The sequence below is a fragment of the Tupaia chinensis genome, unplaced genomic scaffold, assembly GCF_000334495.1.
Source record: "Tupaia chinensis unplaced genomic scaffold, TupChi_1.0 Scaffold000601_1, whole genome shotgun sequence".
In the NCBI taxonomy this organism is placed as follows: Eukaryota; Metazoa; Chordata; class Mammalia; order Scandentia; family Tupaiidae; genus Tupaia; species Tupaia belangeri.
In genome coordinates, this window is record NW_006160119.1 from 1013442 (window position 1) to 1028410 (window position 14969).

General features: G+C 43.9%; 1 protein-coding gene across 1 annotated transcript in view; it reads right to left on the reverse strand.

Moving 5' to 3' along the window:
- Positions 1-14969, reverse strand: part of ATP2C1 (ATPase secretory pathway Ca2+ transporting 1) — a gene marked incomplete in the record, with an annotated part of 93026 nt that overhangs the window by 12567 nt on the left and 65490 nt on the right. The window contains 9 exon segments of the mRNA XM_014591585.1: positions 1044-1168; positions 2461-2602; positions 3711-3806; positions 4251-4398; positions 5754-5870; positions 6465-6533; positions 8036-8202; positions 9364-9414; positions 13740-13837. Coding sequence (XP_014447071.1) covers positions 1044-1168; positions 2461-2602; positions 3711-3806; positions 4251-4398; positions 5754-5870; positions 6465-6533; positions 8036-8202; positions 9364-9414; positions 13740-13837 — 1013 coding nt within the window.

Consider the following 14969-nt stretch of genomic DNA (forward strand, 5'->3'; position numbering starts at 1 on the left):
TCCGGTCGGGAAGGGCGTGGCCAGCACGGTCTTCCCGAGTCCAGGTCAGCATTAGGGCTTGTTTGTTCTTCAAGTACAACAGACTACGATCCCTAGGCAATATGCTTAAACACACGTAGAACAGAATTCGGTTACTCAGCTGAGGCACCTGGATTTAGTTTAGAGGATGACAAACTGCTATTTGACAAAGCATGCATTTACACTTAACTCAAAAGAGAGACATAACATGTTAATATATTTGCTATAAATTTCAGCCCAGTGTTGAAGGTTTTTGACTCTACGGCTAAGTATAAAATACTGACACTGTTACTCTAACTAGAATGCCACTTGATAGCCCTGCATTAATTTTGCTAGGCCAAAGACTCTTAACCTTAAAAAAAAAAAAAAAAAAAAAAAGCAGCCACGTACACTTTCTAAGAAAAGCAAACATTTACTTCAAATTGCAGTATAGGCTTTTCAATCACAAAAAGAAAGAAAAGAACAATGATCTGACAGTGGTCACATCTTGTGCAAAAAACGTGAGATACAAAAATGGCAGCACGAGGGCTGAGCTCTTACACTGCAGGGAAAGTAAGTACAGTAGCTGAGGGGTGGCACTCCTGGGCGCCGACTCCTGAACCAGAGAGAAGGCCTCCGGAATGTGGATTAGTAAGAAAGCCCCACCACCATAAATAGTACAATATTGAAAAATAAAAAAAATTGTTTCTATCTAAGATAGACAGTGTGTCTGTACTGTTAGACCTCTTTAAGTGCAGAAGGTGGTTCGGATTTTTTTAATTAAATGACTTCCCATATGCGTTATAAAGTTCCACTCAATCGCAAAAGCCAATTTAAATCAAGGAATATGTTATCAAAGTTGCATAATTTCATTTGGGACTGCCAGCAGGTTAAAGTCTCAAGTCTTTAACATTAATGTTCATTTTTTGTCAATGAAAAGTTAAAAAGTTCTCAAATCTTCATTATCCTCTTGAACTTGCCCTTCTAAATGATCCTCAGACTGCAATTCCTAGTCTGCAAAAAAAAGAATGCAATATGCATCATACTTCGAGGAAAGACGGCGAAGTCGAGCTAACGTCCTTCTGGGTCTTCTCCCGGCTCCTCTCGACCTTCTTTATGATCTCTGCCACTATGCACACCGACGAGGTAAGGCCCAGGAGAAACAGCAGGTCTGCAAGGGAGAGTCAGTAGGTCACCACTCGGTGAGACTTACGCCTGCAAACCCTAACAGCTTACAGAGGTGTGGCATTTCACTGCAACTTTTAAATACACGATTGCTTTTCATTTCCTCAGATAAATATAACCACCCTCCGTTTAAGAAAACCGGAAGAAGAGGCGGCCAGTCTCAGTGGCCCAGCAGCAGCACAGTGCTCAGTGCCGGAAGCCACACGGAGGTCTGAGTCTCAGTTCCAGGTGAGCCTCCACCTCCCCGGTGTGCCTGCACATGTGCCTGTAATCCTGGCTGGCTGGGAAGGCTGGGGTCCTCACAACGTGAGATCCTGTTGAGGGTGCTTATCTTGATCTCTGTCTCTTTCCCATGGGGAAAAAAGATCTAAAAAAAAAAATTAGTACTTGCTGGTGGTGTGGTGGTTAAGGCACTGAACTTCCACATGGCTGACCACAGTTCAAGTCCTGGCCCTGATAGCTTGAATCTCATGCTGGGTACATGTGCATGTATGCCCAAAATCCCAAGAGGAGAAAGGAGAAAAGGGAATTGTGGAGTGGCTGTCTCCCCTTGGGGATGATTTCTCACTTCCCCTCTGTGTGTATGTGTGTGTGTGTGTGTCTGTCTGTCTGTCACTCTCCCTCCAGCAAGCACACATGCCCAATAGCAAAAACCTAAAAAAAAAAAAAAAAAAAACACACAACCCAAAAAAAAAAAACACAAAAAAAAAAAAAAAAAAAAAAAAAGAGTATGAAAACCTCAAAGACTACCTTATCCACACTCACACAGCTGGGGGAGGTAGCAGCCAGAGCCAGAGCCCAGTCCTCCGGCCTCCGGCCACTCTCCCTGAACCAGAACCTCAGAAGGGACAGATGAAGAAAGAATACGGAATATCAGCCCAACCACTGAAAATTACAGCTATAATGCAGCAATTTGGTATTCAATGAGCTCAAATCTAGTCTTCTCTTCATGTAAGATGAAAATGGACACTAAAAAGTTATAAACCACAATAGCTATTATAACATATTTTGACTTGCTCTATTTCAGAGTCACCAACTAAGATTTTCTAACAACTGATAACCTGTAAGAAAACAAACAAACAAAAAAAGAAATACCTAGAAGTTAGGAGACTGATTATCTTGAGCTTCTACAAATGAAAAAATAAAGCATACGCCCTTCTCTGATCAAGTCAGTCATTTTCTTCATTATTTCGGTAGAGTTTTTAAGTTTTACGAACACCTCAGACAACACAGCAAGCCACATCAATGTCTAAACCACGGGAGAGGCGTCCCCTTTACCCAGCACACTGAGGCTCTCGGTCTGGAACACCTTCTGGAGCGGAGGGAAGTAAATAACGAGCAGCTGCCCCATGACGGACCCGAGGACCGCATAGCAGAACGTCTTATTGCTGCAGAGCCCGATCTCGAACACAGACTTGGTCTGTCGGCAAAGGGGGAGCGCGGTTAACTCCGTAATCACAGGTACAACTTGCTATTCTACCTCCGACTTTTAATAAGCAGTGCCACATTATCACTGAGTTCCGCAATGTCAACGACATTCTTAATTTTAACTATTACGTTAGAACAATTCAGAGCAGGTAACGATAAAACTTAGAGTAGTTTCTAGTCATCAAGAAAGGACCTGTTAAAATGTGTGGCAATGTATAAATGAGACTATATGAAAAAAATTGGCTTTAGCATGAAAACCCTTCAAAGTAACTCTGTATTTTGGGAAATCGTCTCTATTCATGCTTTAAGGGGGGGGCGATCTTAAATCCTTTCTTGAAGAACAGACTTAACTACGTGTGTACTGTATTAGAAAAGTAAAACTATCTTTTATTAAAACAAGAGACCAAATACCACAACTTCGAAGCTGTGTCTAAATTAGTGACATTTTACTGTAGTTGGAAAGTGCTGGCAGGCAAATGGCAACGATGCAGTTAAAGATGCATAGAGTGTTTTCAGATTAAAGCGAACAGTTATACCTCAAACAGAACTATGTGTAGTTCTCAAGAAAATATGCTCTAAAAAAGTACCAATGGCTTCTTGACTATTATTTTCTATCAAAACACTTAGACCAAGCTGAGGCAGTTACTGCTTAAGACATAACTCGGGAAAAAAAGAAAAATGTAAATGTTTTAAGCTCTGACATACTGACAAGTGATAGAAAAAAATTCACTGTTCTTTTTCTTTCAACGATGAACTGTTTGTTCTTTTACTTCTAACAATGCTTTTGTTCTGAAATGAGATTAACACTATCGTATCAGACTCAGTGAGGTCTGTCCTGGGCTCAGGTCACTTCGAGCTGAACCTACTGTACTGTACAGCTGCCGTTAGCAGGAGAAGGGGAAGGACAATGAACTGACAGCTGGGACTGAGGCTGATCTGCCCAGATGCCCAGTCCTCACTGGGACAACTGCACACGTCTCGAAGAGGACGTGCTGAGGCTGCAAGGTGACCAACAAGCCAAGCGAAAAGCCCAGAATCCTTGCCGCTGATGCTTAGGGCCCCGTCAGCTGAGCTGCTCAACTGAAATAACCTAGGCATACCTGGGACCTGGAGCTTAGTGCATTGAACATGTCAAAAAACACAAAGCACGTGAAGGTCATCGTTGTGTCTCGAGGTGTTATCACGTTGTCTCGTAGCTATCAAAAAGGAAAAAATGAAAGGACTTTTCAGCGACTGAATTTAATAGATGAATATTCCATGTTTCTAAAATGTTACCTGTTCTCTTTCCATTAGGATGAAATCGCTATGGTATGAAAAGTACAGCTACCTGAATTTCCAATAAATCACCCAGTGCAGTCTACATAATGAAAAGTAAAAACAGGTTCTCATGGATATTAAAGTATTATTATTTAATAACAGTAAAAAAGCTAAAGACTCACACTAACTTCTCCCCAGATTTTCATAAATTAATTTTTAATGTTCTACTATATAAAACAAGTATTCCCTTAGTCCAGTAAAACTGAAACATTTTTCACTCAAAGAACTGCCCTAACTTCCTAGCCTTCTGTGTAACACACCAAAATAGCCAAGCCTCCCACCGTACAGAACGCAAGGTGACAGCAGCTTATTCGTGGATGTACCTCACGCCAGAAGACGAACAAAGTCCCACAGACAATGATTACTGATGAAACGAGTATTTTAAGTATCAAGTTTTTAGTCAAAATGCTATCTTTCCAGTTGCGAGGTGGTTTGCGGATGACATCTTTATCCACTGGTTCTACTCCAAGGCTACAAAGCAAACACAAAAATGAATTTCTTTACAGGTTTAAGGTTTGGATTTGTTATTTCCACAACCTCAGTAACATCACTTATCCAGGCAACTAAATACTCTTATAGAGACAAAACGCTAAATCATTGAAACAAAACGCCCTTCACTGGATCAGACGGCAGCAGTCATCCACCACGGGGCCCCACGCGGAGGTCCCAGGTCTTTGTAAAGCGTGCTCCCGCACACGGCGTGAGAGCTGGGCTGGCTCAGGCTCGGGGCAAACCAGCTCTTCCCCCTTATCTTGGATACCACGGAAAAGCCTGGCCTACCAGCTGAACTTGGCGATGTCTTTCAGACGCAGAGGTTCTGCTAAGGAAGATTCATTGTAAAGGGCAATGGCAGACACCACTCAGTTACCCAGTTACTAAAGAGAACAGATGCTCCGGTCCTTCACTACTCACAGTCCTGACTTACATGGTTGGATAAAAGAGTTTTAAAACTTTGTAATGGCATGAAAGCAATACAAATTCATTAGAAACTATAAACTTTCATAACTTTTTTTTTGAGAGGTTTTTGCTGTAGGGTGTGTGTGCTCATCAGAAAGACAGAGACAGACAGACAGAAAGCGAGAAATCACGCCCAGGAGGGATGGCCATGCTGCAGTCCCTTCTCTTCCATTCTCCTCTCAGGACCTTGGGCACGCACACACACACGCCCGGCATGGGTTTAAGCCACTGGGTCCAGGACTCGAACTGCGGTTGACTCCATGGGAGTCCAGCGACATAGCCATTATGCCAATTGCTGGTCCCCATAACAACTTCTTTATAGTAACATCGGCTGTATTATGATTCTCCCAACTGCAGGCTAGCGTTAAGTCTTCTGAGCATATCCAATACGGGCTGGGCCGGGTTTGTTATCAGTAGGCTAGGTGTGTTAAATATTGATACGCTTCGCACTTAACAATGGGCTTACTGAGACAGCCCCATTCTAAGGAACATCTGCACTTTTACAAAATCTTCTAAAGTTGGTAACACTGAACTCAAGAGATTAATCCACACGCAACTCTGAGAAATAAAAAAAAGCTTACTCCTTGAGGACAGGCATGGCCCTTGTGTCCTGATCTCAGCCTAAGGCTAAGCATCTTACAGAGCGTAAAGGCTCAAGCCTGTCCAGCGCGGACAGCCAGGCATCCTGCCGTGTGTAAAGGCTCAGATCCGCACAGCACAGACAGCCACTCCGAGAGTCAGTGACACGCACACAGCGCACAGTCTAAAGAAACACATTACTGCCACATTCTCAGGGCTGTCTATACCTGAAGTTTTAAAACTGGGTATCACACCTTCCTTGTCTTTCTAATCTACGCTGCAAACCGTACCTCTGAGCGGGGGGTCCATCCATGATGATATTGATCCATAAAATCTGCATGGCATTGAGAGGGTTAGGGAAGTTCATTAAAGTAGCCAGGGAGATTAAGGTCAGTGCTGCTATGCTCCTGTTGGAAAAGTCATTTACACAGCTGTCAGCAGAGGAGACTTCCTGCCATAGATGATAATCGCTATTCTAGCATTCAACAATCACGGGTTACAACTGTGCTCTGAAAGGAAGGTATACTTCAAGGAACCTATGCTTCGTTTACATGGACATGTCAAAGGTACGAATATTTTAAGAAAGGATTTTTAAGATGTTTAGACAATAGTAGCAAACAGAGAAAAAATGTTTAAATCTACATAATGGTTACTAGTTCCAACAATATCTTTGGTAACTGGTTTTTGACTACAGAAACACCTCTCTACTTTTCAAAAAAGATACCAAGAGTTAACAGTGAGATGTAACCCGCCCCTCTTTAGTTATTTCAGAGCTAGTAAATCACAAAGGCTTGTCGATCGAGGACCACTCAGTCATCCAATTACCACAGTTAGGACCTACTAATGTCACTGTTAATTTCAGAATACAATCTGGGGGACGGGAGGGCTTACGTATATAAACCCAGACACACAGGAGAGAAATTTCTAGGTACTTAACTAAGTTCTACTTCCATATAAGTTATCTAGAACATCCTTCGTAATGAAATTTCTTGTAAACTTACGTGCTCAGTTGGAATCTAACAAAATTTTTAATGTTGTTATAAATCCCTTTACCCTCTTCAATTGCAGACCTGAAATTTTAAAAATAAATAAGGTGAGAAAATATTATCACATAAAAATATCTATACTGAAACACTATGGACCTCATTTTGAAAATAAATTTCCAATTAATTTAACACATGTACCACTAAAAAATGATCTATTCCTTTCTTCAGACAAGTAGTTTAAAAAAGCATGAAAACATCTATTTCAGCAAGGAATTTAAAGTCAAGTCAAGGAATTTAAAGTCTGGTAAGCCTAAAAGAACTAGTTTGACAATACATATGATATTAAAATTCCTACTCCTAAAGACATTTTTCAACATTAAAATCATAGACTGTCTCTAGACAAGAGCCAATACTGCTTATTTAAAATACCGAAACAAGGACCTTCTTCCCCCCCTGCAGCTCATTTCTCCTAGAGATTAAAGATGAGTGGATAAAACGAATGTGTGCTAGCAGTTACATGGCAACGTGAGGTACCAGAATCATAGATTAGTGATCTGTTGTGTCAATGTCGATATGCTGCAGACAAGTTAAATAAAAAGAACGGTTTGGGGGCAGCAGGGGCAGGGTGGCTACGGTGCTGGCTGACAGCTGTTCAAGTCCTGGACTTGGTGGATTGAAACTCATGCCAGGTGCATGTGTGTGAATGCCCAAAACGCCAGGAGGAGGACAGAGAAGGCACTGCGGCATGGCCATCTCCCATGTATGTGGGGGGATGATTTCTCACTCTCTCTCTGACTCTCTGGCAAGTGCACTCACCCTATGGCAAAAAAAATTTAAAAACCTAAAAAAAAAAAAAAATTATAAAAGATTCATATAAATTCTCATTCACTTTGCTGAATCTAGAAAAAGATTTTTTTAGAACTTCCCATTTCTATCAAGATTTTCACACAATTCTAAGAAAGAAAAAAAATTCTATCCCTGTGAGAGCTTGGCAAATGTTCAGGTCTCTACTACTTCGCGTTCGGCCATGCTGGAGTAATAAAGTCCTGAGACATGTAATTAGAATTTATCGCTGAAAGACCTAGCTCATCCAATAGGTGAATACAGAAAAACGAGATTCACACGAGCCCAAGTGAACCCTGTGCTACTGACGTCACCAGGTGTCCCCGACGTCCTCAGATCCAGTGGGAACTGTGGCAGGGACACAGCAACCCACATCCGTAGACTGTACTGAGAGGGGGCGGTGCGAGCTGTGCTGATGTAAAGGTGTGGTATGAATCGACGACTTCTGGCCCTGAGGCCACACACGTCCCTACCTCTGACACCTGGCCGAGTGCATGGAAGGCCCCGCGGAGGGCCGCTGCCGGCCCGGCAATGCCCTGGAGCCCCCGAGACGAGGCCACGCCAGGTCTGAGGGGGCATGTGCGAGGTGTGCAGCCCTGCCACTCCTCAGGCCCGGTCTCTCTGCACAAGACACTCTCTCCAGCAATCAGCCTGGACCCGGCGCTCACGTGCTGCTGCTTCTCTACCCGTCAGACTGCCCGGGAAGGCGCCCTGCTACCCCTGCAGCATGGCTTACGGCTTACATTATGGTCTGGAAGTCGTCATCCACCAGGATCATGTCAGCGGCCTCTTTGCAAACGTCTGTGCCGGTCTGGCCCATTGCGACCCCAATGTCTGCAGCCTTGAGAGCGACTGCGTCATTTACCCCATCCCCGGTCATGGCGACAACCGAGCCGTTCTTCTGGAGGGACTGCAGTGAGGCAGGGGAGGCACAAGTGGGGAATGCTGACGAAAATGTGCTTCTGCACAGATCAAAGAACTTTAAAACCCTCTCACTACTTTTTCCAAAATTAAGATCAGAGAGAATACAGTTCACTCATTTTTCAATAAACTTCAATACATAAAGGCCTTAATAAGGTAAGGAAACGCTTAGGAAAAGTTCTAATCATTCCCATCTGTACCAACTATCAATATATACCTAAAAATCTGACCTATGGTCAACTTCCCAACGACTTTTATCCAGGGGCAAGTCAGATGTGCCGGGGGAGGTGTGACCGTGTTTGGGGATCTCTCTGATTGTCTGACTGGGGTGTCATTGGCATCTGGCGAAGAGGGACTAGGGGTACTGCTCAGCCCTCGACAATACATGGGGCAGCCCTTACAACAAAGAACGACCCGGTGCAGACTCACCCGTGCGGAAGCTGAAGCTGAGGTATACACGGCTGGTGACGAGTCACCTAAGTCCGTTAACGGCTGAATACTATGCCAGGTGACCTCTAGATATCTGACTAACGTAAGTAACCATCGCCTTGTACGTGCTGTCACCCTCTCGTAACGTTCTTCTTGCTGTATGTTTAGTTTCTGAAAAATTACTGCTGTTCACATGGGTGTGATTTGGCTATGAACCCTTAAGAACATGCTTCTACACTGTCTCTAGAAGGCTTGACAGTTCTTCCGTATCCTCTATGCCAACTAGATTTCCTATCGAATTTCCACGCTGAAAAAAAAAAAAAAAAAAAAAAAAACCCGAACACACACCTACTTTACTCCATAAAACTTTTGACTTTCTCTGGTCTTGTTTTTGCTATAGGGCACATGTGCTCACCAAAGACACAGAGAGAGACGGTGAGAAATCACCACACGGGCTGCAATCCCCTCTCCTCCACTCTCCTCTTGGGATTTGGCATCTCACACATGTGCCCAGCACGGTTCTCAAGCCATAGGTGTACGAGTGGAACTGCTCGGCTGGGCATGTGGGGTCCAGCCCTGAGCCACCTGCCCCAAGGGGCCCAACCATGCTCCAGATGGTGACGCTCACTCAGTGAGGACTCCTCGTCATGCAGACGGGACAGAAGACAAAGTAGCTGCACTTTTTATGTGGGAATAAACAATCAGATTCTCAGACACTCACCTTAATAATTTTCATCTTGTGCCGTGGGCTAGCTCTGTAAAACACCGCAACCTGTTAAAATACAGGACACACTAAAAATTTTCAAGGTTAAAAAATATCTGACTAACTCATGCATTTAGAATTTATTTTTTGTATCAATTTAAGGTGTATTTAATTTGCCAGAGGTGCTTAAGCAATATGCTGTTTGTTAGGACACCCACTGAGCGTGGCCTCCCCCATACACAATTTACTTAAAATGCATTAATATCAAAGGTAGAAAGACATTTCCACAAAAGACTGTTTTCTCAAAAACTGGTGCTCGAACAAGTGAACATTCATATGTAAAGAAAATGAATGTAACCCACTATAACGTATACAAAAATACTCAAAATGGGGACCAGCAGTTAGGCTAATGGCTATGTCACTGAACTCCCATGTAGTCAACTGCAGTTCGAGTCCCGGACCCGGTGGCTTAAACTCCCGCCAGGTGCGTGTGCATGTGTGTCCAAGATCCTGAGAGGAGAATGGAGGAGAAGGGATTGCAGCATGGCCATCCCTGAGGGGTGATTTCTCGCTTTCTATCTCTCTGTCTCTGTCTGTCTGGTGAGCACACGCGCCCTATGGCAAAAACCTCTCCAAATAAATAAATAAATAAATAAATAATACTCAAAATGGATGCGAGACCTAAGTATAAAACCTAAAATAAAACTACATGACTTTTAGAAGGAAACACAGCAGAAAATTTTTGTGATCCTGAGTTATGCAGCACTCTTGGATAAAACATCAAAATCAAGATCCATAAAAGAAATTGAGAAAAGGCAATTCATCAAAAATAAAAATTGCTTTCTGAAAGATAGTTTTAAGAGACTAGAAAGGTCAGCCGCAGACTAGGAAGAGAAATTTTCCAAGTGATTATCTAATAAAGGAGTCGTAGCTATAATATGTAAAGAATTTAGGTATTGCATACATAAACTGTATCAATTTAATAATTAAAACAAATTGTTTAAAAAGGCAAGGCAGACACTTCACTAAAGAAAATAGAAACACAATGTGAAGAAATACTCAGAATCACGAGTGGTGAGAGAAACACAAATGAAAGCTGTAGTCAGCTGCTGCTGTGGCCTAGCGTTCACAGCGGGTCATGGAGAGGAGGCGGGCACAGCAACTGAGCTCGGACACCGCAGGGGACAAACGATACAGGCGCCTTGGAAAGCACTTCGGCATACACCAAGCTAAGCACACTCTGCCTATATGACCCAGAAATCACTCGCCAGTATTTACCCGAGAGAAGTGAGAAATCATGTTCAGACAAAAACCTACATAGAAATGCCAACAGCAGTTCTAACCATCATCAGCAGAGACTGGAAACCATCGGGAAATCTCTAAGTGGGTACGGACGGGGAAGGACACCCACACAGCAGAGTGCACCGGGGTCATCAGGAAGGTCAGGACGCACTGCACAGAGAACAGAGGGCTCTACGTCTAGACTTTCCCAATGACCTAATGAGAAGCAACAAAAATAGTCACTGGGGCCAGCCGATGGCATAGGGGTTACCTTACTGGATTCCCACACGGCCAATCATGGTTTGAATCTGGTACCGGATGGTTTGAGACTCACGCCAGGCATGTGTGCGTGCACACCCAAGATCCCAGGAGGAGGAGGGATTGCAGCGTGGTCGTCCCCACTATGGGGTAGTCTCTCACTTTCCTGCTCACTGTCTCTGTCTGTCTCTGGCAAATGCACATGCCCTATGGTAAAATCCTCTAATAATAAAAGTACTACCACTGATACCTAACCATCAAGACAAATTTCAAATGCACTGTACTAAATAAAAGCAGATTCGAAAGCCACATTACGATGCCATCTGTGAAGTTCTCTGGAGAAGGCAGAACTACCAGAGCAGAAAACGAGTCTGTGGCTGCCCAGGGGGCTGCTGATTTCCAAATGGCACAAGAGAATCTGGGAGGGCCAGGAAGCCATGCTGGGTCCGGACTGTGGTGGTGGTTACAAGAGCTCTTGTGCCGTGGGCTAGCTCTGTAAAACACCGCAACCTGTTAAAATACAGGACACACTAAAAATTTTCAAGGTTAAAAAATATCTGACTAACTCATGCATTTAGAATTTATTTTTTGTATCAATTTAAGGTGTATTTAATTTGCCAGAGGTGCTTAAGCAATATGCTGTTTGTTAGGACACCCACTGAGCGTGGCCTCCCCCATACACAATTTACTTAAAATGCATTAATATCAAAGGTAGAAAGACATTTCCACAAAAGACTGTTTTCTCAAAAACTGGTGCTCGAACAAGTGAACATTCATATGTAAAGAAAATGAATGTAACCCACTATAACGTATACAAAAATACTCAAAATGGGGACCAGCAGTTAGGCTAATGGCTATGTCACTGAACTCCCATGTAGTCAACTGCAGTTCGAGTCCCGGACCCGGTGGCTTAAACTCCCGCCAGGTGCGTGTGCATGTGTGTCCAAGATCCTGAGAGGAGAATGGAGGAGAAGGGATTGCAGCATGGCCATCCCTGAGGGGTGATTTCTCGCTTTCTATCTCTCTGTCTCTGTCTGTCTGGTGAGCACACGCGCCCTATGGCAAAAACCTCTCCAAATAAATAAATAAATAAATAAATAATACTCAAAATGGATGCGAGACCTAAGTATAAAACCTAAAATAAAACTACATGACTTTTAGAAGGAAACACAGCAGAAAATTTTTGTGATCCTGAGTTATGCAGCACTCTTGGATAAAACATCAAAATCAAGATCCATAAAAGAAATTGAGAAAAGGCAATTCATCAAAAATAAAAATTGCTTTCTGAAAGATAGTTTTAAGAGACTAGAAAGGTCAGCCGCAGACTAGGAAGAGAAATTTTCCAAGTGATTATCTAATAAAGGAGTCGTAGCTATAATATGTAAAGAATTTAGGTATTGCATACATAAACTGTATCAATTTAATAATTAAAACAAATTGTTTAAAAAGGCAAGGCAGACACTTCACTAAAGAAAATAGAAACACAATGTGAAGAAATACTCAGAATCACGAGTGGTGAGAGAAACACAAATGAAAGCTGTAGTCAGCTGCTGCTGTGGCCTAGCGTTCACAGCGGGTCATGGAGAGGAGGCGGGCACAGCAACTGAGCTCGGACACCGCAGGGGACAAACGATACAGGCGCCTTGGAAAGCACTTCGGCATACACCAAGCTAAGCACACTCTGCCTATATGACCCAGAAATCACTCGCCAGTATTTACCCGAGAGAAGTGAGAAATCATGTTCAGACAAAAACCTACATAGAAATGCCAACAGCAGTTCTAACCATCATCAGCAGAGACTGGAAACCATCGGGAAATCTCTAAGTGGGTACGGACGGGGAAGGACACCCACACAGCAGAGTGCACCGGGGGCATCAGGAAGGTCAGGACGCACTGCACAGAGAACAGAGGGCTCTACGTCTAGACTTTCCCAATGACCTAATGAGAAGCAACAAAAATAGTCACTGGGGCCAGCCGATGGCATAGGGGTTACCTTACTGGATTCCCACACGGCCAATCATGGTTTGAATCTGGTACCGGATGGTTTGAGACTCACGCCAGGCATGTGTGCGTGCACACCCAAGATCCCAGGAGGAGGAGGGATTGCAGCGTGGTCGTCCCCACTATGGGGTAGTCTCTCACTTTCCTGCTCACTGTCTCTGTCTGTCTCTGGCAAATGCACATGCCCTATGGTAAAATCCTCTAATAATAAAAGTACTACCACTGATACCTAACCATCAAGACAAATTTCAAATGCACTGTACTAAATAAAAGCAGATTCGAAAGCCACATTACGATGCCATCTGTGAAGTTCTCTGGAGAAGGCAGAACTACCAGAGCAGAAAACGAGTCTGTGGCTGCCCAGGGGGCTGCTGATTTCCAAATGGCACAAGAGAATCTGGGAGGGCCAGGAAGCCATGCTGGGTCCGGACTGTGGTGGTGGTTACAAGAGCGCACTCGTCCGTCCAACTCGGGACTGGTGAGTTTCACACCACGTAAATGACGCCCTGGGTTTTAGAAAGCATTATAAACACTTATGCTAAAATGAAAATAAGACAAAAGGGCAGAAAGTATAAGGTCTATCCCCACCCTCTCATTCACAAACAGAGCACTGTTATTTCCACAGTCCCTTCCTCAGAGGGAGCTGAGTTCTTGCTAGTCAGTAATTTTGCACTGATATTCAAAATGACTATGTCATAAATACTCCATTTCTGGACTTATTCCATTCAGGATTTGAACCAACAAACTTGGTGGTCATGTCCCAGGTGTCTGCAGACACAGCTTCATCGAAGGCAGAGGAACGCTGACCCCCAGCACGGGCCTCCGCAGGAGCACCAAAGCCACGCGAGGCCCACCTTCGGCAGGATCTGGGCGAGCTGCTGGGCATCCATGGCGTCGATCTCCTCCCCGGAGACGGACTGGGACGTCTTGGAGTACAGCCCCAGACGGCTGGCTACAAATGCGAGAGAGAGCGTAACCGTGACCGTGACCGAGCAGGTCAGTTTACCTCCAGGGCAGCTCCACCTCCTTAACGTGCATTTAAATAGGAACCGCCAGTCACTTTCTAAGCATAAAAAGGTCTTTGTATCAACAGGTTACAAGACAAACTTCGTCAGGCACACCTGACCTTGCCGACTCAGCAGTAGTCTGAACTTTTGTCTGACTGCTTTATTTTTGTTTAAACTTAAGAATGTAGAGTTTTCACTATTTAAGCCAGCATACCTAAGAACTGAAAGGAGGCCCATCGGGCCTGTTCAGCAGCTCCGTTTTAATGCAGGTCAGAGTGACTTTAAGGAAAGTATCCAAAGCCACACAAATGGTGGAAGGTCTGCGGTAACTGCGTAGTTATACATAACAGAACAGACACAGAAAGTCATCCTCCCCACAGCATTACATTTCTGGTGACTTCTTCGATGACATAGAGTTCGAAACCACTACCCAGTCCCATTTCAAATATGGGAATTAAATTTTTTAGTATAAACTAACAGGCTCTGGGAGATGAACTTTCATGCTCTTTTTCCCAATATGCTTCTCAGGGTAATCTCAAATAGCACTCAAAATAGGTACTGTATGAGAAGACTACAGTATATGCGATAAGTCATTTTTTCAAACTTACAACTCTGCTTTGTAAACTACATTTATGTCAAACAAAAACCTAAATTTGGCATTTCCTCTCACATTCAGGATCTCACAGTTTTAGCCATTGGCGTAGTAAATTAAATGAAAATACATGTGATTTAACAATGAACTAGCTGTGTGTTTTCAATAATATTACCTTTTAAACTATAATCAACTTTCGCCCAATCTTAGAGAGCATGCGCAAAAACAGTGCGTCAATTTTAGTCACACCACCTCCCTGTTACAGAAACACTTCCTGTCTGACGGCTCCCACCACAAGGCGGCCCTGCCAGAGGAGACATCGGAAGCGGAAGGAGGAAGGAAGGAGGAGGAGGAGGAGGAAGGGGCAGGGGGAAGGAGGAAGGGGGCCTGGCAATACCGATGGCAACCGCGATCTCCCTGTTACAGAGACACTCCCTGTCTGATGGCTCCCACCACAAGGCGGCCCTGCCAGAGGAGACGCTGGA